Source organism: Pseudophryne corroboree, chromosome 9 (assembly GCF_028390025.1).
Source record: "Pseudophryne corroboree isolate aPseCor3 chromosome 9, aPseCor3.hap2, whole genome shotgun sequence".
Taxonomy (NCBI): domain Eukaryota; kingdom Metazoa; phylum Chordata; class Amphibia; order Anura; family Myobatrachidae; genus Pseudophryne; species Pseudophryne corroboree.
In genome coordinates this window covers 67366956-67383607 of record NC_086452.1, presented here as the reverse complement: position 1 = coordinate 67383607, position 16652 = coordinate 67366956, and the positions used below count along the sequence as shown (strand labels likewise).

General features: G+C 40.8%; 1 protein-coding gene and 1 long non-coding RNA gene across 7 annotated transcripts in view; one reads left to right on the top strand and one right to left on the bottom strand.

Annotated features, from left to right (window-relative positions):
• The window catches only part of LOC134957510 (uncharacterized), a 134882-nt gene that overhangs the window by 109675 nt on the left and 8555 nt on the right, over window positions 1–16652 (bottom strand). The gene's annotated exons all lie outside the window — the stretch shown is intronic.
• LOC134957187 (uncharacterized) lies at window positions 8440–11426 on the top strand. Its single transcript, XM_063938882.1, has 6 exons — window positions 8440–8658; window positions 9032–9172; window positions 9258–9391; window positions 9956–10192; window positions 10315–10514; window positions 10767–11426. The coding sequence occupies exons 1-6, from the start codon at window positions 8440–8442 to the stop codon at window positions 11303–11305; spliced, it is 1470 nt and encodes a 489-aa protein (XP_063794952.1). The 3' UTR covers window positions 11306–11426.

Here is a 16652-nt window from a genome sequence, read left to right as displayed (position 1 = left end):
CTTAGATTTAGGTCCCATCACCATGATTTCTCATTATGGTATGCAATTATTCCAAAATACGGAAAAATCCCATATCCAAAATACCTCTGGTCCCAAGCATTTTGGATAAGGGATACTCAACCTGTACTAATTGTATATGAGGAATGCGTTCAAACCACATTTGCCATTAGTATATCTGATACTGCCCATAGGCGCACATATACACTTACATACATAGTCACACACAAAACAAATACATATGATATACAGTACAGTCACACATACAGTATACACAAATACAGTCACATACATACTGTACATACTCTAGCTACACACTTATTCACATACATGGTCACACACAAACACACACACATAAATACAGTAGATACTTACACACACAAACATACATATATACATAGTCCCTAAACACATCATGATTCCCAGATATCACTCTTTATAGCCCCAATGCATGTGTTTGAAAACTATTATACACTTTTAGTTGCAAGAAATTAAACACTGTCAAATGTGGCTTGGAGATTGGTATGCTATTTTGGGGGATGGGACAACTTAACATTGCTTTCAAGTTGTTTTCTTCCTACTTAGTCCCTTTAATTACCTGCAATAAAGAGACTTGGTTTCCTTAACAGTTATCTTTAAGACAATCCTTACATCCCCCCAAATAGCTAACCTTCTTACATGAGAGTAACCTTTGGTACTAATGAACTTTGCAAACTAACCATTTTAGTTTAAAGAAAGAAATCACTATGTTAAATTCTTTGCCCAATCACTCACTTTTTAAACACATGATTGTGGCTTGTGTAGTGCCAACAGAGGTGCAGTGGCAAACGCAGGATTTGCAAGTGGGGGTTTCCAGAACTGGGCGGAGCCCAGCACGGGGGTGGGGACTGAGGTGACCCAGTATATGCAGGGTCCGTAAAACTAGTGTGCCTGTGTATATATACATATATATATACACACACACATATACATATATATATATATACAGTACACACACACATATATATATATATATATATACACACATGTATATATATCATGTGTGTGTGTGTTTATATGTATGTATATACATGTGTATATATGTATGCACATGGATATATATGTACTATAATTAAAATAAAGTAAACTTTTATTAAGCACTTACAAGTGCCACCAGGAAGACAGCAAGCTGCAGAGGACACTAAGATGCAAAATAAATAAATATATGTGCGTGTTCCCCTTTTTTCCACTCTCGTGGTGGAGAACATACACACTCGGGCGCTGACCAAATTTCTCTGTAAGATTCTATATTTCTAATTTAACTCTGAGACAGCTGCAGCTCTAAAGAAGGGACCACTTAATCCTTAAAGATTTTAACATACACCACAAAAATTATTTAAAGGGCTGCTGTCCCAGAATGAAATAAATTTATCCAAAACAAAAATAAAAATATTTAATTAAGCACTTAATACACACGGCCGGTGTTTTGTATACACAATCACATTAATAAAATAATTTATAATAACCATGCATGCTTCAACACTTAATACCAATAATTCTACTTTCTCTTTCAATATAACTCATAAGGAAACAATTGTTGCCAATATTGTAACAGTTCCCAAACACTTTTATAGCTACATATAGCAAAGAATGTAGCTGATGATGGACAGTCTCTCCGTATGTTACTGAAATGAGACAATCACTCTCTGTCTCTGCTGAATCCTGCCAATAATTAGTCTGGTAACCAGCTGGTTTCCTTGAGTATTTATTGGGGACCCTTATAGGAATATTTAATATGACCTTGGATTGAATAGGTCCAACTGAGACAAAGTCATGGATCAAAATGCAGTCCCCAGGTAAGCACTCCAAAGTTGGCGTGGACAATTAGCGGCACACTCCCATATTGATCTCACCCACTCCAGCCGAGCAGCGTTTAATAAAGAGTATCCTTCGTCCACTAGGCAGCAGACTTTAAAGTGCAGAACACAGCAACACCAGATGTGTACTTCTTTATGCATTTCTCCGCCTATAATCATCAGCAGCTTCATCAGAAGAATATTTTTATGGTGCAGAGGATGCTAGATAGCCATTAATAATACTCATGCAGCTAAAAAAAATATATATATATATATTTATTTATTTTTTGGGTGGAGGGGGGTTTCTGGGTGCCCGGAAGCCCCCCCTGGGTGCGCCACTGAGGTGGGATTATTTTTTTTCTCATGTATATTATTATTTTTATCTGCATGTGTATGTGGAGTGTTTATTAGTTGTCTGGTGTGCCGCACGTTCCATTGACTATGCTGTTTCTCTGTGTAGGCACCGGCTCCAGTTACATGACTTTAATCAGTATTGTCACACCATCTAGATGTATATTATATATTTATTTATTAACAGTTTCTTATATAGCACAGAAAATTCCGTTGCACTTTACAATTGGAAATAACTACAACAAACTGGGTGATAACAAACAGTCATAGAGGTAGGAAGTCCCTGTTCGCAAAATACAATCTATAGGGAAATAGGCATTAATACACAAGGATAGGTGCTATCTATTGCATAGTTGTTCGCCAGATAGCAAAAGTTCTTGAGAGGTAGGGAAAGTGAAAAATGAGAAGACATGTGAGAATATGTGTGGACTATAAAGAGTGGATGCAATTTGATAGGAAGGCTTATTTTATATATATATATATATATATACAAAGAGGATTCCAACACATGGAAGGTGCACTCTCGCTAGTAAAGTCAATCAGTCAGTCACATGTCTTGTCCACCAGAGTTTAATGTCGACGTTTCGGTCCCATACCGGACCTTCCTCAGGACAGGTGGTACATCGGATTAACAATTCACAGGTAGCAATGATAGACAATTTCTTATCTGAAAAGAACAATATTCACACTATTAATCGCAAGCCTCGCCGGTCCCTGGAAGATATACGACCCAAAAGTGATCCAACCACCAAGCTTACTCAATATATAATGTTCACATGCACGGTATAAATGCATATACACACACATATATAAACACATACATATACACACATATATACATACTTACACATATATATATGTATACACATATGTGCATGTGTAAATGGCCAAATATCACCAGTGTGACAGCTCCCCTACAGAGACCCTTTCGTACCTGCCGGGTAGGTATCCCAAAAACCATCAGCAGATCATGAACCGTATACCGGAAGATCAAAATAGTACATCCAATTATGCACTATAATAAATATATGGAGTGTCAGTATACACCCTCCAAAGTCCCGTTCAGTTAAACAAAAAAACAAAAAACCAGCAGGATAATCATAAACATGTGGTACCTGTTCCAAGTTCCCGGAAAACAATGATGCAGCCACGTTGATATATGGACCAACAAATTCCTAAAATACAATGTTCTTTTTAAATGATGTGGTGTCTGAAACATTACCATTATAATCATCAATATACATTATATCTATATATATATTTTCTAAGAAAATATATATATATTGATGATTATAATGGTAATGTTTCAGACACCACATCATTTAAAAAGAACATGTGATTGGATGTAGCATTAAGAATTTAATCCTGTCCTAACCAGTGGTAAATCATTTTTTCACAAAAACGGGTATGTATGTCCATCCCTACTTGATTGTATTAAAGTACCCGTTATGAGAGAAAAAAAGAGTCTATTATTCAATAAGTTTATCTTGAAGATTATGTGATTTACTTATTTCCCTCTGTAACTATTTAGATTATAAACCCCTGATGAAGTCCTAACGGACGAAACGCGTTGGGTTTCGTATTATTGGGTCAAAAAAGTCACCACCACAAGCATCTGGTTGGATACACGTCCTTTTCAAGTTCCGATTGTGATTACCTGACTATAAAATCCTCATATCAACTAAAAATGTCTATGTATAAGATTGTGAAATCGTTTTACTGAATTTTTAGACAATTGTATCAATGTCGAATTTTTAGGTTACAAGTACCTTTTATTTGTGTATAAATAAAAACCTTTTAAATATTGTTAATCTAAAGGCTGATTGGCTCCCATGAGAACCTTTTTACTCCATATATAGATATATAGATATATATATACAGTATATATGGATTGTAATCTTGTGAGCAGGGCCTTCCTACCTCTATGTCAGTCTATTTTGGACTATTACATACCCTCCAACATTTTACACACAAAAACCGGTACAAATTAGAGAAAGGGGCGTGTCCATGGGTAAAGGGGGCGTGGCCAGGTCCCTTTTCCTATACTTTCAATGGAAGTTTGGAGAGCCAAAAATAGGTACAGACCATAAAAAAAAGGTACTGTACCTATTAAAAAGGTACAGTTGGAAGGTATGCTATTACTGTTGTTCTAATTGTAAAGCACAACGGAATATGCTGCACTATATAATAAACTGTTAATAAATAAATATATTGATAGGGGCCCCCACATTTTTGTTGCCCTGGGGCCCCCACATGTCAATACGTGTTTGCAAACTACCCCTTTATTTAAAAAAAATAATCTAGAATTATTTGCCGAATCATTCACTTTTTAAATACATAATCCCATCGCTAATCAATAACTGTGCATGCAAACATTGTGTCTTGTGTAGTGGCAGCAGAGATGGGATTATTTTTTTATCTTGTAGGAGGTTGTATGATGCTATGTGGGGGATGGGGCGATTCTCTGAAAGATAGCAACAAAGAATTTAACTACAGATAAGTATAAAGAGCTGTTCAGCTTGCACATGCTTTTCTGCCTCAGAATTTCACAAATTTTACTTATATCATGGATAATGTCAAAAATATGTAAGTAATAATTAATTTATCTGTCTTTGTATTTTTGGACCAGTCTACATTGAAATATATTTCTATTTTTCAATTTGTTTCAGTGTAAATAGGCAGATAAATTCCCAGGGTACTGTGCTTCTTTATCTATCTATCTATCTATCTATCTATCTATCTGTGTATATTAACCTTGACTTTACATTAATTAATTTCCCATAACAGTATAAAAAGAACTCCTCTGGTCTGTGAGTTTTGCCTCAAAATATATACAACACTGAGCACACATCTCAGGAGTAAATGCAAAAGAGGAGCTTCCGCTACAGAAATTGCACAAATCTCTGATAAAGCCCGCTGGAGCGCACTTTCATTCCTGAAGAATGGACGATGTCTTGATTATGAAGAATTTTCGAGATTACAGAGCATTGACAGTGTGGTTAGCTATTTAGAGGCAAAGGGCCACTTTTTCAGGAATAAGACCATATTACCACCAAGGTAAGCATTATTTATATATTACTATTTTTATTATTATCCTTTATTAATATGGTGCCACAAGGGATCCGCAGCGCCCAATTACAGAGTACATAAACAAACAATCAAACAGGAAAACAGCAATTTACAGTTCATGACAGTATAGGACAAGTACAGGGTAAATAAACATAGTTACATCAGCAGATGACACTGGGATAAAGGGGGGTACTCACGGAGCGATATTCTAAGCAATCTGACTAGATTGCTTAGAATATTGGCATGATCGCTCCGTGTGTAGCCCCCTCGGCGATAGCGATGCGCGGCCCCGCACACCCGCTGGGTAAAGTAAACGCCCCCCGTCTCCCCCCGCCCGCTCAGCACAGATCGCGCTGTGCTGAGCGGCAGGAGAGATGTGTGCTGAGCGGTTCGCTCAGCACGCATCTCTCCTTGATCGGCCCGTGGGTACTGGGCTTAAGTATCAGGTGGCAGAAGACTGCTGAATTTGGTGCAGTTGAAGATTATTAAAGTAAGAAAGGATAAGCACATGAGGGAAGAGGGCCCTACTCGTGAGAGCTTACATTCTAAAGGGGAGGGGTAGACAGACGGGTGACACAGATGGGGTACATAGAGAGCGTAGAACAGAGGGTTAGGATGAGATTTGGCTGGGTTTGGTGAAGAAGTGGGTCTTGAGAGCCATTTGAAGTTTTGTAGAGAGTGGGAGAGTCTGAGGGGGAGAGGTAGGGAATTCCAGAGAAGTGGTGCAGCACGTGAAATCTTGGAGGTAAGAGTGGGAGGAAGTAATCAGTAGGCAGGAGAGTCGGCGTGCATTAGCAGAGCGAAGAGGATGGGTGGGAGTGTAAAGCGAGATAAGATCAGAGATGTAGATTGGAGAGGAGTGGGATATATGTGGTTATAGGTGCAATTATGTATTTATAATATTATTTAACTTGTATTCTTTAGATCACCTACATTTGTAGCCAGGTCAACATCTATGATAGTCCATAAAGAAGAATCAGCTATGGTAGTCCCTGCTAACACATGTGATGAAGAAGTGGGAAGGTCTCAGCAAGCCATGGAAGGCAATAGTGAAGTATCCATGTAGGTACTTGTTTAAAGCAATAAGATAAATTAATCAATTAGAAACTTTTGGCCTATGGGTGCCGTGGAAAACAATCTGATACTCTAGGGAGCCATGATCCAAGAAAGTATGGAAATCACTGTTTTAAACTGTTTCTACTATTTACTATACAAATCTCTGTAGCAAATGTATTAATAAAACAGTAAAAATTCAGTAAGTCAGTGTAAGGGAGGAGGGTGCCCATGTGTCCCTTGTCTAATAGTAATATCATGCCCTTGCAGGGTTATTTTCAGAGATGAGGGGGCCCATGAGCACCAGACACCCCATGGCCATTATAAATATGGCAAAGGATGAAACATTTATGGATAATAATGCCAGACAGAATGGAAAGAAAGAGATGAGCTCGAAAATTTATTGGTTTGAGAAGTGCATTCATATAAGTGATACTGTATATTAAATAATGCAGAACACTGCAAAGCACAACAATATTAACAGATGAGTGAAAATAGGCCCTCATTCCGAGTTGTTTGCTCGCTAGCTGCTTTTAGCAGCTTTGCACACGCTAGGCCGCCGTCCTCTGGGAGTGTATCTTAGCTTAGCAGAAGTGCGAACAAAAGATTAGCAGAACTGCTACTAAATAATTCCGGCAGTTTCTGGGTAGCTCCAGACCTACTCCTACCTTGCGATCACTTCAGACTATTTAGTTCTTGTTTTGATGTCACAAACACGCCCTGCGTTTGCCCAGCCACTCCCCTGTTTCCCCAGGCACATCTGCGTTTGTATCTGACACGCCTGCATTTTCCAGCACACTCCCAGAAAACGGTCAGTTACCTCCCAGAAACGCCCACTTCCTGTCAATCACTCAGCGGTCAACAGTGCGACTGAAAATCGTTGCTAGACCTTGTGTGAAACTGCATCGGCTTTTGTGAAAGTACGTCGCACGTGCGCAGTGCGCACCATACGCATACGCAGAAGTGTCGCTTTTTTGCCTGATCACTGCGCTGCAAACGGCAGCTAGCGATCAACTCGGAATGAGGGCCATAGAGTTTAGTTAACATTCTTCATAATTACTAAAAATATTGATGTTGGTTGAGCAAAAAGTAATGGTGGCTATTAACCAATTCTGCTTTTACCAGCTAATATTCCTAATCTATTCCCACACCAAACCATTAGGTCTAAATGGACGGTGATAGTGCGGAAGAACATGCAGAAAGCTGGAATGTATGCCAAGCATTCATCGAATACACCATTACTCAGAGGTTTCAGGAATTATTTGTCCAAGACATTAGGAGTTTGCAACAGTAAACAGGAGGTAATGGATTATGTTATGTATAAATACATGTTATCTAATTCCATTCACATTTAGTCATGATTGAGATAGCAAGCATGTGTGCAATAGTTTCTTATTATCAATTTGTAATCTTTCAGCCATCAACATTTTACTCACTTATATTGGCAATATTGGTATCAACCAATAAGTAGCCCTCATTTTTTCAGCATCAATGTACATGAGATAATTAATAGGTTGAATCCATTACTCACAGTATATTATGACAATTGAGAGTTAAATTATGCATTTTATTCTATATATTTCTCTTACATAATAAAATATTAAGCAAAGTATTATGCATCTGTGGCTCCCAAAATCTGGATTGCCAATCTTCAAGAAAAACATATTTTTCATATAAGTGCCATGTCTTGCAGTCTTAACAAAAACTCGCTCTCATACTTTGCCAGAACTCATTTTCACCACTCTCTGTGTATACAGGTAGAAAATGTTGCACGGTATTTACATTTCATGGACCCACAAAAAGCATCAATGGATTTTGTGAAAGACATAGAAAAAACTAATCTCTACTTCACAAAGCTGAGGGAACTTGGTCTCTGTAGCCAAACAGTATTTAATTATTTAAAAAATATAAGAAGATTTGTAAAATGTCAAACTACGGCCACCAATCTCGGAGCAAGTGACCCTGACCTATATCAAGCCTGTTGCCATTTTCTTCATGTCACTGACGCCATTCAGAAAAAACTGAGTAAAGGTGTATCACGGGAAACGGTCGTCAAAAAGTAAGACCAATACTTTTAGATTATTTGTGGGTTTTCATTTTACTTAGATCATTGTGAGTGAACATTTATCATCATATGATCTGCAGGTACAAAAGATTGACAACAGACCACTTGCAGCCACAGGATTGTCGTCAGCTGCTAGAAGTGGCAAAATCAGATTTTATGAATTGCATCAAGAAGGCTGATATTTGTGAAAGACTGTCGGCCAAAGATAAGGTGTGCATTTTGCATTATCTCGAGGCTTTGCTAATCCTAAAGCACCTCCAAAGACCTGGAGTGGTTGCCAATATGACTGTAAGTACTGTTTATTATTATTATTATTATTATTAAATTTTATTTATTAGGTGCCACAAGTGGCTCGCAGTGCCATACATACAGCACACATTAGAAGAATACAGGAAGTAAGTGAGGCACAGATGGCCAAGGAATAAACATGGAATTGGGATAGCTGCCTCAAGATCAGGTTATGTGTAAGGGTAGGCTTTGATGAAAAGGTGGATTTTCAGTACCCGTTTGAAGCTTTGCATGGTCAGGAGAGTCTATTGTAGTGAGGGAGCTTGTTCCAATGAAGGGGGCCATACGGGCAAAACATTATACTTCGTTAACTTGTTAATCTGAAAATATTGGTGCGAGGTTTAATGTTAATATTGTATCTTCATATTCTCAGGTTGAGGAATGGCATGAGAGGGTTCATCACACCTTCACATCAGAGGGTGTATCCGAAATCCGTGTTGTTGTGGGAGTTAAACAACACAAAACGGCAACCCATCAAGTGGCGACATTTGCTCTCACAGAAGAAGAAGAAAAGGTTAATTGTAGATCACAATTATATAATTTCAATGCTAGAAGAATTACTGAATTAGTAATTATTAACAGATCTTCATCTTTTCTAGTGGTTCAAAACTTTTTTTGATGTGGTGCGACCTTTATTAGTAAAGGGAGATCAGCCTCAGAAAACATTTTTTATTTCAACAAAGGGAGAACAAATTTATAATGTTACTAATGATCTTCGCCAGTTACATGAAAAGTAAGTACAGTACTGAGTCTACCAGCAGCTACTGATCATATACCTGCACATTGTCACACATCTTCTACCTCTGTGCATAGAAAATAGCACATACTTATCAGAAGTGATCTGTGGTGACTCGTGAGATACATTTTTGGGGAGGCACTGGCTAGTATCAGAGTCAAATTTACACACTATATACGTACCTGAAAGTGCATGTGGGCATTATTCACAGGTGCAGCCGAATTTACATGTGCATATACACAGGTTTGGTAGTATATACATGTGGGCATTATACACAGGGGCGGCGGTATAATCATGTAGGCATTATGCACAGGGGCAGAAGTGTATACATGTGGGCATTATACACACGGGCAGCAGTATATACATGTGGGCACTATACAAAGGTGTGGGAGTTATACACAGGTGCAGCAGTGTGTACTGCTGGAAATTTCCTGAGTTTTGATGAGGATTGAGTGTAAAAGGTTGGTTACTCTGTGCCAATTATTTGTAATTTAATTTAAGAAAAAAAGAAAAAATCTTTGTAAACTTTAAGATAGTTTTCCCTATAACACCTATACACAGGTATAAGCTGCTAAATATTACAAGCCAGATGGTTCGGCGTACATGTGAAACTTGGACATTGGCAGAGTACTCAGATGTTCAGAAGAGTCTCTTCACCAAGTACCTGGCACATACCAATTTGACAGCAGATCGACATTATAGGGAAAAGACATTACACAATATATGTCTTGGCTCAAAACTGGTCACCCAGCTTGGATCTATGTCTAAACCTATGGAGGCACAAGAAAGCACTTCAAGGTGAAATATATCAGTTCATTTTCCATGCCTTCACCATATTTATTGTCATTTTAAAAGCTTCATATGATATAAACTGTATCTTTAGTATATGCATTGTATATCCTGGTTCTGTTTCCAAACAGGGATGGACTACAGGACAGTGACTCCATAGAGTCACATAAGAGAAATTACTTCCAGAACCTGCTAAAAGAGTTCCCTGTAAACATAAAACAATCGAGACCAAAGAAAGTTGACTGCAAACGTATATCGCCATTGTATTGGCATCACTGTAGAAAAGAATGGACAGCTAAGCGTAACAAGAAAAGAGTGAAGCATATAATCAGTAAGTATAGCAAATAGCAAGTACATTAAACCATTTTTCAGTATCAAGACAGAGTCTCACCCACTTATTGCACATCCACTAATAGCATGTTTTACATAAAAATATCAGTTTTTGACATGATATGAATTATATTTATTTTTAACGCTAAAGACAAAAGTATGTCTTGAGTATTTTTGTGTTTTTTATTATTGAAAGTATATAGAAGAAACTGGTGCTAAAATATTTTTTTTATTATTTTTATTTTTGCAACAGGGGCATTCCCAGCAAGGCGCCCAAAAACTGTCCAGTTGAAAAAGTACATAAGAGAAAAGAAATGGAAATGTAGTGAATTAGAGATTAAACAGATAGCTGAGGCATGGAAGCCTAGGAAGTTACAGAACTGGAAAGACTGCAAGGCTCTGGAAGAACACATCCGCTTGCAAAATTGGAAAGGGCTGAAAACTACCACAGATATAGAAAGCGGTATAAAGAAAGTAATGACAGAGAGGGCTTTCCTTAAAGGGGAAGCAATATGTGACTTCCATGGAGAACAGATAAGTGCCAAAAAAGGCAGAAAAATGCAAGAAAATAAAAACTGTCATGACCTCTTTTTTTATAAGGATACAGAAGGCAAGTCATGGTGTATCAATCCATCCTGTACATGCCACACTCGGACATATTCCAAATTAATGTGGAAATCCAGTACAGAATTTAATGTGATTCCAATATACAAAAATACATTTGGCATTCTCATGCTAGCTGCAAAAAACATACCAGCCAATCAGGAGTTAACATATTATGTTGCAAAATAACTGTGGACATTGGAGATTTTTCTTTTAATAGTTGGTTAGCATTTCCTTAAAAAATGGACTGCAAAGACAGTTTGGAAAACTCTGCATTATAACATTAGACTGCCTCTTAATTCTGCACAAATAACCACTATAAATTGTTAGCACAGTGTATGTGTTAATGTATGTAAATAAAATATATATTCCTCAATTATCTGCTCTCGTGTATTTTAGATTAGGAGTTCAGGGGCAAAATCAAGATTTCTAGTGGGGACTTTCGAAAGTTTGATTTTAGGGCAGGTGTGTGCAGGCTTCTGGCAGAAGAAGAGAATATTAATAGCATGTAGCAAGCTACTGACTTCTCCATAATAAAACGCAGTGTATGTAATACATCAGACATACTGTATACAGGGCCAGAAATCACAGTAACATGTTATATGCAGCAGTAGGGCCAGCCATACATAGTACAGTGTATGTAATACATCAGACATATACAGGGCCAGTGATCACAGTAACCCGGTATATGAGGCAGTAGGGCCAGACATACATAGTGCAGTGTTTATAATACATCAGACATATACAGGACCAGTGATCACAGTAACACGGTATATGTGGCAGTAGGGCCAGACATACATAGTGCAGTGTGTGTAATACATCAGACATATACAGGACCAGTGATCACAGTAACCCGGTATATGAGGCAGTAGGGCCAGACATACATAGTGCAGTGTATGTAATACATCAGACATATACAGGGCCAGTGATCACAGTAACCCGGTATATGAGGCAGTAGGGCCAGACATACATAGTGCAGTGTATGTAATACATCAGACATATACAGGACCAGTGATCACAGTAACACGGTATATGTGGCAGTAGTGCCAGACATACATAGTGCAGTGTATGTAATACATCAGACATATACAGGACCAGTGATCACAGTAACCCAGAGGGAGAAGGATGATGCTGACTGGGGATTCTGATCTTTGCTGCTGGAAACACTGCTCCTCCCTCTGTGTACCTCTCAGCCTTTGGCTGTCCTGGTGCCCACATTCCCCTAATAATCACATCATGTCACTGCCCCTTTCAGATGGAGCCTTGTCCTTACCAACACATAACTCTACTCCTGATATACTCTGCGCTGCTGGGGAGCCTGCTCCTGCCACTGAATAACTCTCAGCCTGTGGCATCCTGGTCTGTGGCTTCCAGGTGACCCTCCTTCTCTCCTCAAATCATGACACTGCCCAGGTCGCCTGCAGACCTATCCTCGCTGACACATCACTCATCTCCTGATATACTCTGTGCTGCTTTGTGTCATCTATTCCAAGAAAAAGGTAAATCTATGTCTGCTCCTATTTTCATCAAAATTGTCGATCTCTTAGATTTTCAAAGATAGCCAAAGGGAAATTTTCTCCAAAAAGCTAAAATAGCGGGTTGCATGATGTGGGACAGGTACTTGGGTGATTGTTGGGGAGAAAGGAGCAGGATGGGGAGGCAGATGTATGTTGCCTAGGGTGGCAGAGGGAAAAGGATGATGCAGACTGGGGTTTCTGATCTTTGCTGCTGGAAACACTGATCCTCCCTCTGTGTACCTCTGAGCCTATGGTGCCCTGGTGCCCACATTCCCCTAATAATCACATCATGTCACTGCCCCTTTCACATGGAGCCTTGTATCTACCAACATATAACTCTACTCCTGACATACTCTGCACTGCTGGGGAGCCTGCTCCTGCCACTGAATAACTCTCAGCCTGTGGCATCCTGGTCTGTGGCTTCCAGGTGAGCCTCTTTCTATCCTCACATCATGACACTGCCCAGGTCGCCTGCAGCCCTGTCCTCGCTGACACATCACTGGTCTCCTGTTATCCTCTGTGCTGCTTTGTGTCATCTATTCCAAGAAAAAGGTAAATCTATGTCTGCTCCTATTTCCATCAAAATTGCTGATCTCTTAGATTTTCCAAGATAGCCAAAGGGAAATTTTCTCCAAAAAGCTAAAATAGCGGGTTGCATGATGTGGGACAGGTACTTGGGTGATTGTTGGGGAGAAAGGAGCAGGATGGGGAGGCAGGTGTATGTTGCCTAGGGTGGCAGAGGGAAAAGGATGATGCAGACAGGGGTTTCTGATCTTTGCTGCTGGAAACACTGCTCCTCCCTCTGTGTACCTCTCAGCCTTTGGCTGTCCTGGTGCCCACATTCCCCTAATAATCACATCATGTCACTGCCCCTTTCACATGGAGCCTTGTCCTTACCAACATATAACTCTACTCCTGATATACTCTGCGCTGCTGGGGAGCCTGCTCCTGCCACTGAATAACTCTCAGCCTGTGGTATCCTGGACTGTGGCTTCCAGATGACCCTCCTTCTCTCCTCAAATCATGACACTGCCCAGGTCGCCTGCAGACCTATCCTCGCTGACACATCACTCATCTCCTGATATACTCTGTGCTGCTTTTTGTCATCTATTCCAAGAAAAAAGGTAAATCTATGTCCGCTCCTATTTCCATCAAAATTGTCGATCTCTTAGATTTTCAAAGATAGCCAAAGGGAAATTTTCTCCAAAAAGCTAAAATAGCGGGTTGCATGATGTGGGACAGGTACTTGGGTGATTGTTGGGGAGAAAGGAGCAGGATGGGGAGGCAGATGTATGTTGCCTAGGGTGGCAGAGGGAGAAGGATGATGCTGACTGGGGATTCTGATCTTTGCTGCTGGAAACACTGATCCTCCCTCTGTGTACCTCTGAGCCTATGGTGCCCTGGTGCCCACATTCCCCTAATAATCACATCATGTCACTGCCCCTTTCACATGGAGCCTTGTCTCTACCAACATATAACTCTACTCCTGATATACTCTGCACTGCTGGGGAGCCTGCTCCTGCCACTGAATAACTCTCAGCCTGTGGTATCCTGGACTGTGGCTTCCAGATGACCCTCCTTCTCTCCTCAAATCATGACACTGCCCAGGTCGCCTGCAGACCTATCCTCGCTGACACATCACTCATCTCCTGATATACTCTGTGCTGCTTTTTGTCATCTATTCCAAGAATAAAGGTAAATCTATGTCTGCTCCTATTTCCATCAAAATTGTCGATCTCTTAGATTTTCAAAGATAGCCAAAGGGAAATTTTCTCCAAAAAGCTAAAATAGCGGGTTGCATGATGTGGGACAGGTACTTGGGTGATTGTTGGGGAGAAAGGAGCAGGCTGGGGTGGCAGGTGTATGTTGCCTAGGGTGGCAGAGGGAAAAGGATGATGCAGACTGGGGTTTCTGATCTTTGCTGCTGGAAACACTGCTCCTCCCTCTGTGTACCTCTCAGCCTTTGGCTGTCCTGGTGCCCACATTCCCCTAATAATCACATCATGTCACTGCCCCTTTCACATGGAGCCTTGTCCTTACCAACATATAACTCTACTCCTGATATACTCTGCGCTGCTGGGGAGCCTGCTCCTGCCACTGAATAACTCTCAGCCTGAGGCATCCTGGTCTGTGGCTTCCAGCAGGTGACCCTCCTCCTCTCCTCAAATCATGACACTGCCCAGGTCGCCTGCAGACCTATCCTCGCTGACACATCACTCGTATCCTGATATACTCTGTGCTGCTTTTTGTCATCTATTCCAAGAAAAAAGGTAAATCTATGTCTGCTCCTATTTCCATAAAAATTGCCGATCTCTTAGATTTTCAAAGATAGCCAAAGGGAAATTTTCTCCAAAAAGCTAAAATAGCGGGTTGCATGATGTGGGACAGGTACTTGGGTGATTGTTGGGGAGAAAGGAGCAGGCTGGGGTGGCAGGTGTATGTTGCTTAGGGTGGCAGAGGGAGAAGGATGATGCTGACTGGGGTTTCTGATCTTTGCTGCTGGAAACACTGCTCCTCCCTCTGTGTACCTCTCAGCCTTTGGCTGTCCTGGTGCCCACATTCCCCTAATAATCACATCATGTCACTGCCCCTTTCACATGGAGGCTTGTCTCTACCAACATATAAATCTACTCCTGATATACTCTGCGCTGCTGGGGAGCTTGCTCCTGCCACTGAATAACTCTCAGCCTGAGGCATCCTGGTCTGTAGCATCCAGGTGCCCCTCTTTCTCTCCTCAAATCATGACACTGCCCAGGTCGCCTGCAGACCTATCCTCGCTGACACATCACTCATCTCCTGATATACTCTGTGCTGCTTTTTGTCATCTATTCCAAGAAAAAAGGTAAATCTATGTCTGCTCCTATTTCCATCAAAATTGTCGATCTCTTAGATTTTCAAAGATAGCCAAAGGGAAATTTTCTCCAAAAAGCTAAAATAGCGGGTTGCATGATGTGGGACAGGTACTTGGGTGATTGTTGGGGAGAAAGGAGCAGGATGGGGAGGCAGATGTATGTTGCCTAGGGTGGCAGAGGGAGAAGGATGATGCAGACTGGGGTTTCTGATCTTTGCTGCTGGAAACACTGATCCTCCCTCTGTGTACCTCTGAGCCTATGGTGCCCTGGTGCCCACATTCCCCTAATAATCACATCATGTCACTGCCCCTTTCACATGGAGCCTTGTATCTACCAACATATAACTCTACTCCTGACATACTCTGCACTGCTGGGGAGCCTGCTCCTGCCACTGAATAACTCTCAGCCTGTGGCATCCTGGTCTGTGGCTTCCAGGTGAGCCTCTTTCTATCCTCACATCATGACACTGCCCAGGTCGCCTGCAGCCCTGTCCTCGCTGACACATCACTGGTCTCCTGTTATCCTCTGTGCTGCTTTGTGTCATCTATTCCAAGAAAAAGGTAAATCTATGTCTGCTCCTATTTCCATCAAAATTGCTGATCTCTTAGATTTTCCAAGATAGCCAAAGGGAAATTTTCTCCAAAAAGCTAAAATAGCGGGTTGCATGATGTGGGACAGGTACTTGGGTGATTGTTGGGGAGAAAGGAGCAGGATGGGGAGGCAGGTGTATGTTGCCTAGGGTGGCAGAGGGAAAAGGATGATGCAGACAGGGGTTTCTGATCTTTGCTGCTGGAAACACTGCTCCTCCCTCTGTGTACCTCTCAGCCTTTGGCTGTCCTGGTGCCCACATTCCCCTAATAATCACATCATGTCACTGCCCCTTTCACATGGAGCCTTGTCCTTACCAACATATAACTCTACTCCTGATATACTCTGCGCTGCTGGGGAGCCTGCTCCTGCCACTGAATAACTCTCAGCCTGTGGTATCCTGGACTGTGGCTTCCAGATGACCCTCCTTCTCTCCTCAAATCATGACACTGCCCAGGTCGCCTGCAGACCTATCCTCGCTGACACATCACTCATCTCCTGATATACTCTGTGCTGCTTTTTGTCATCTATTCCAAGAAAAAAGGTAAATCTATGTCCGCTCCTATTTCCATCAAAATT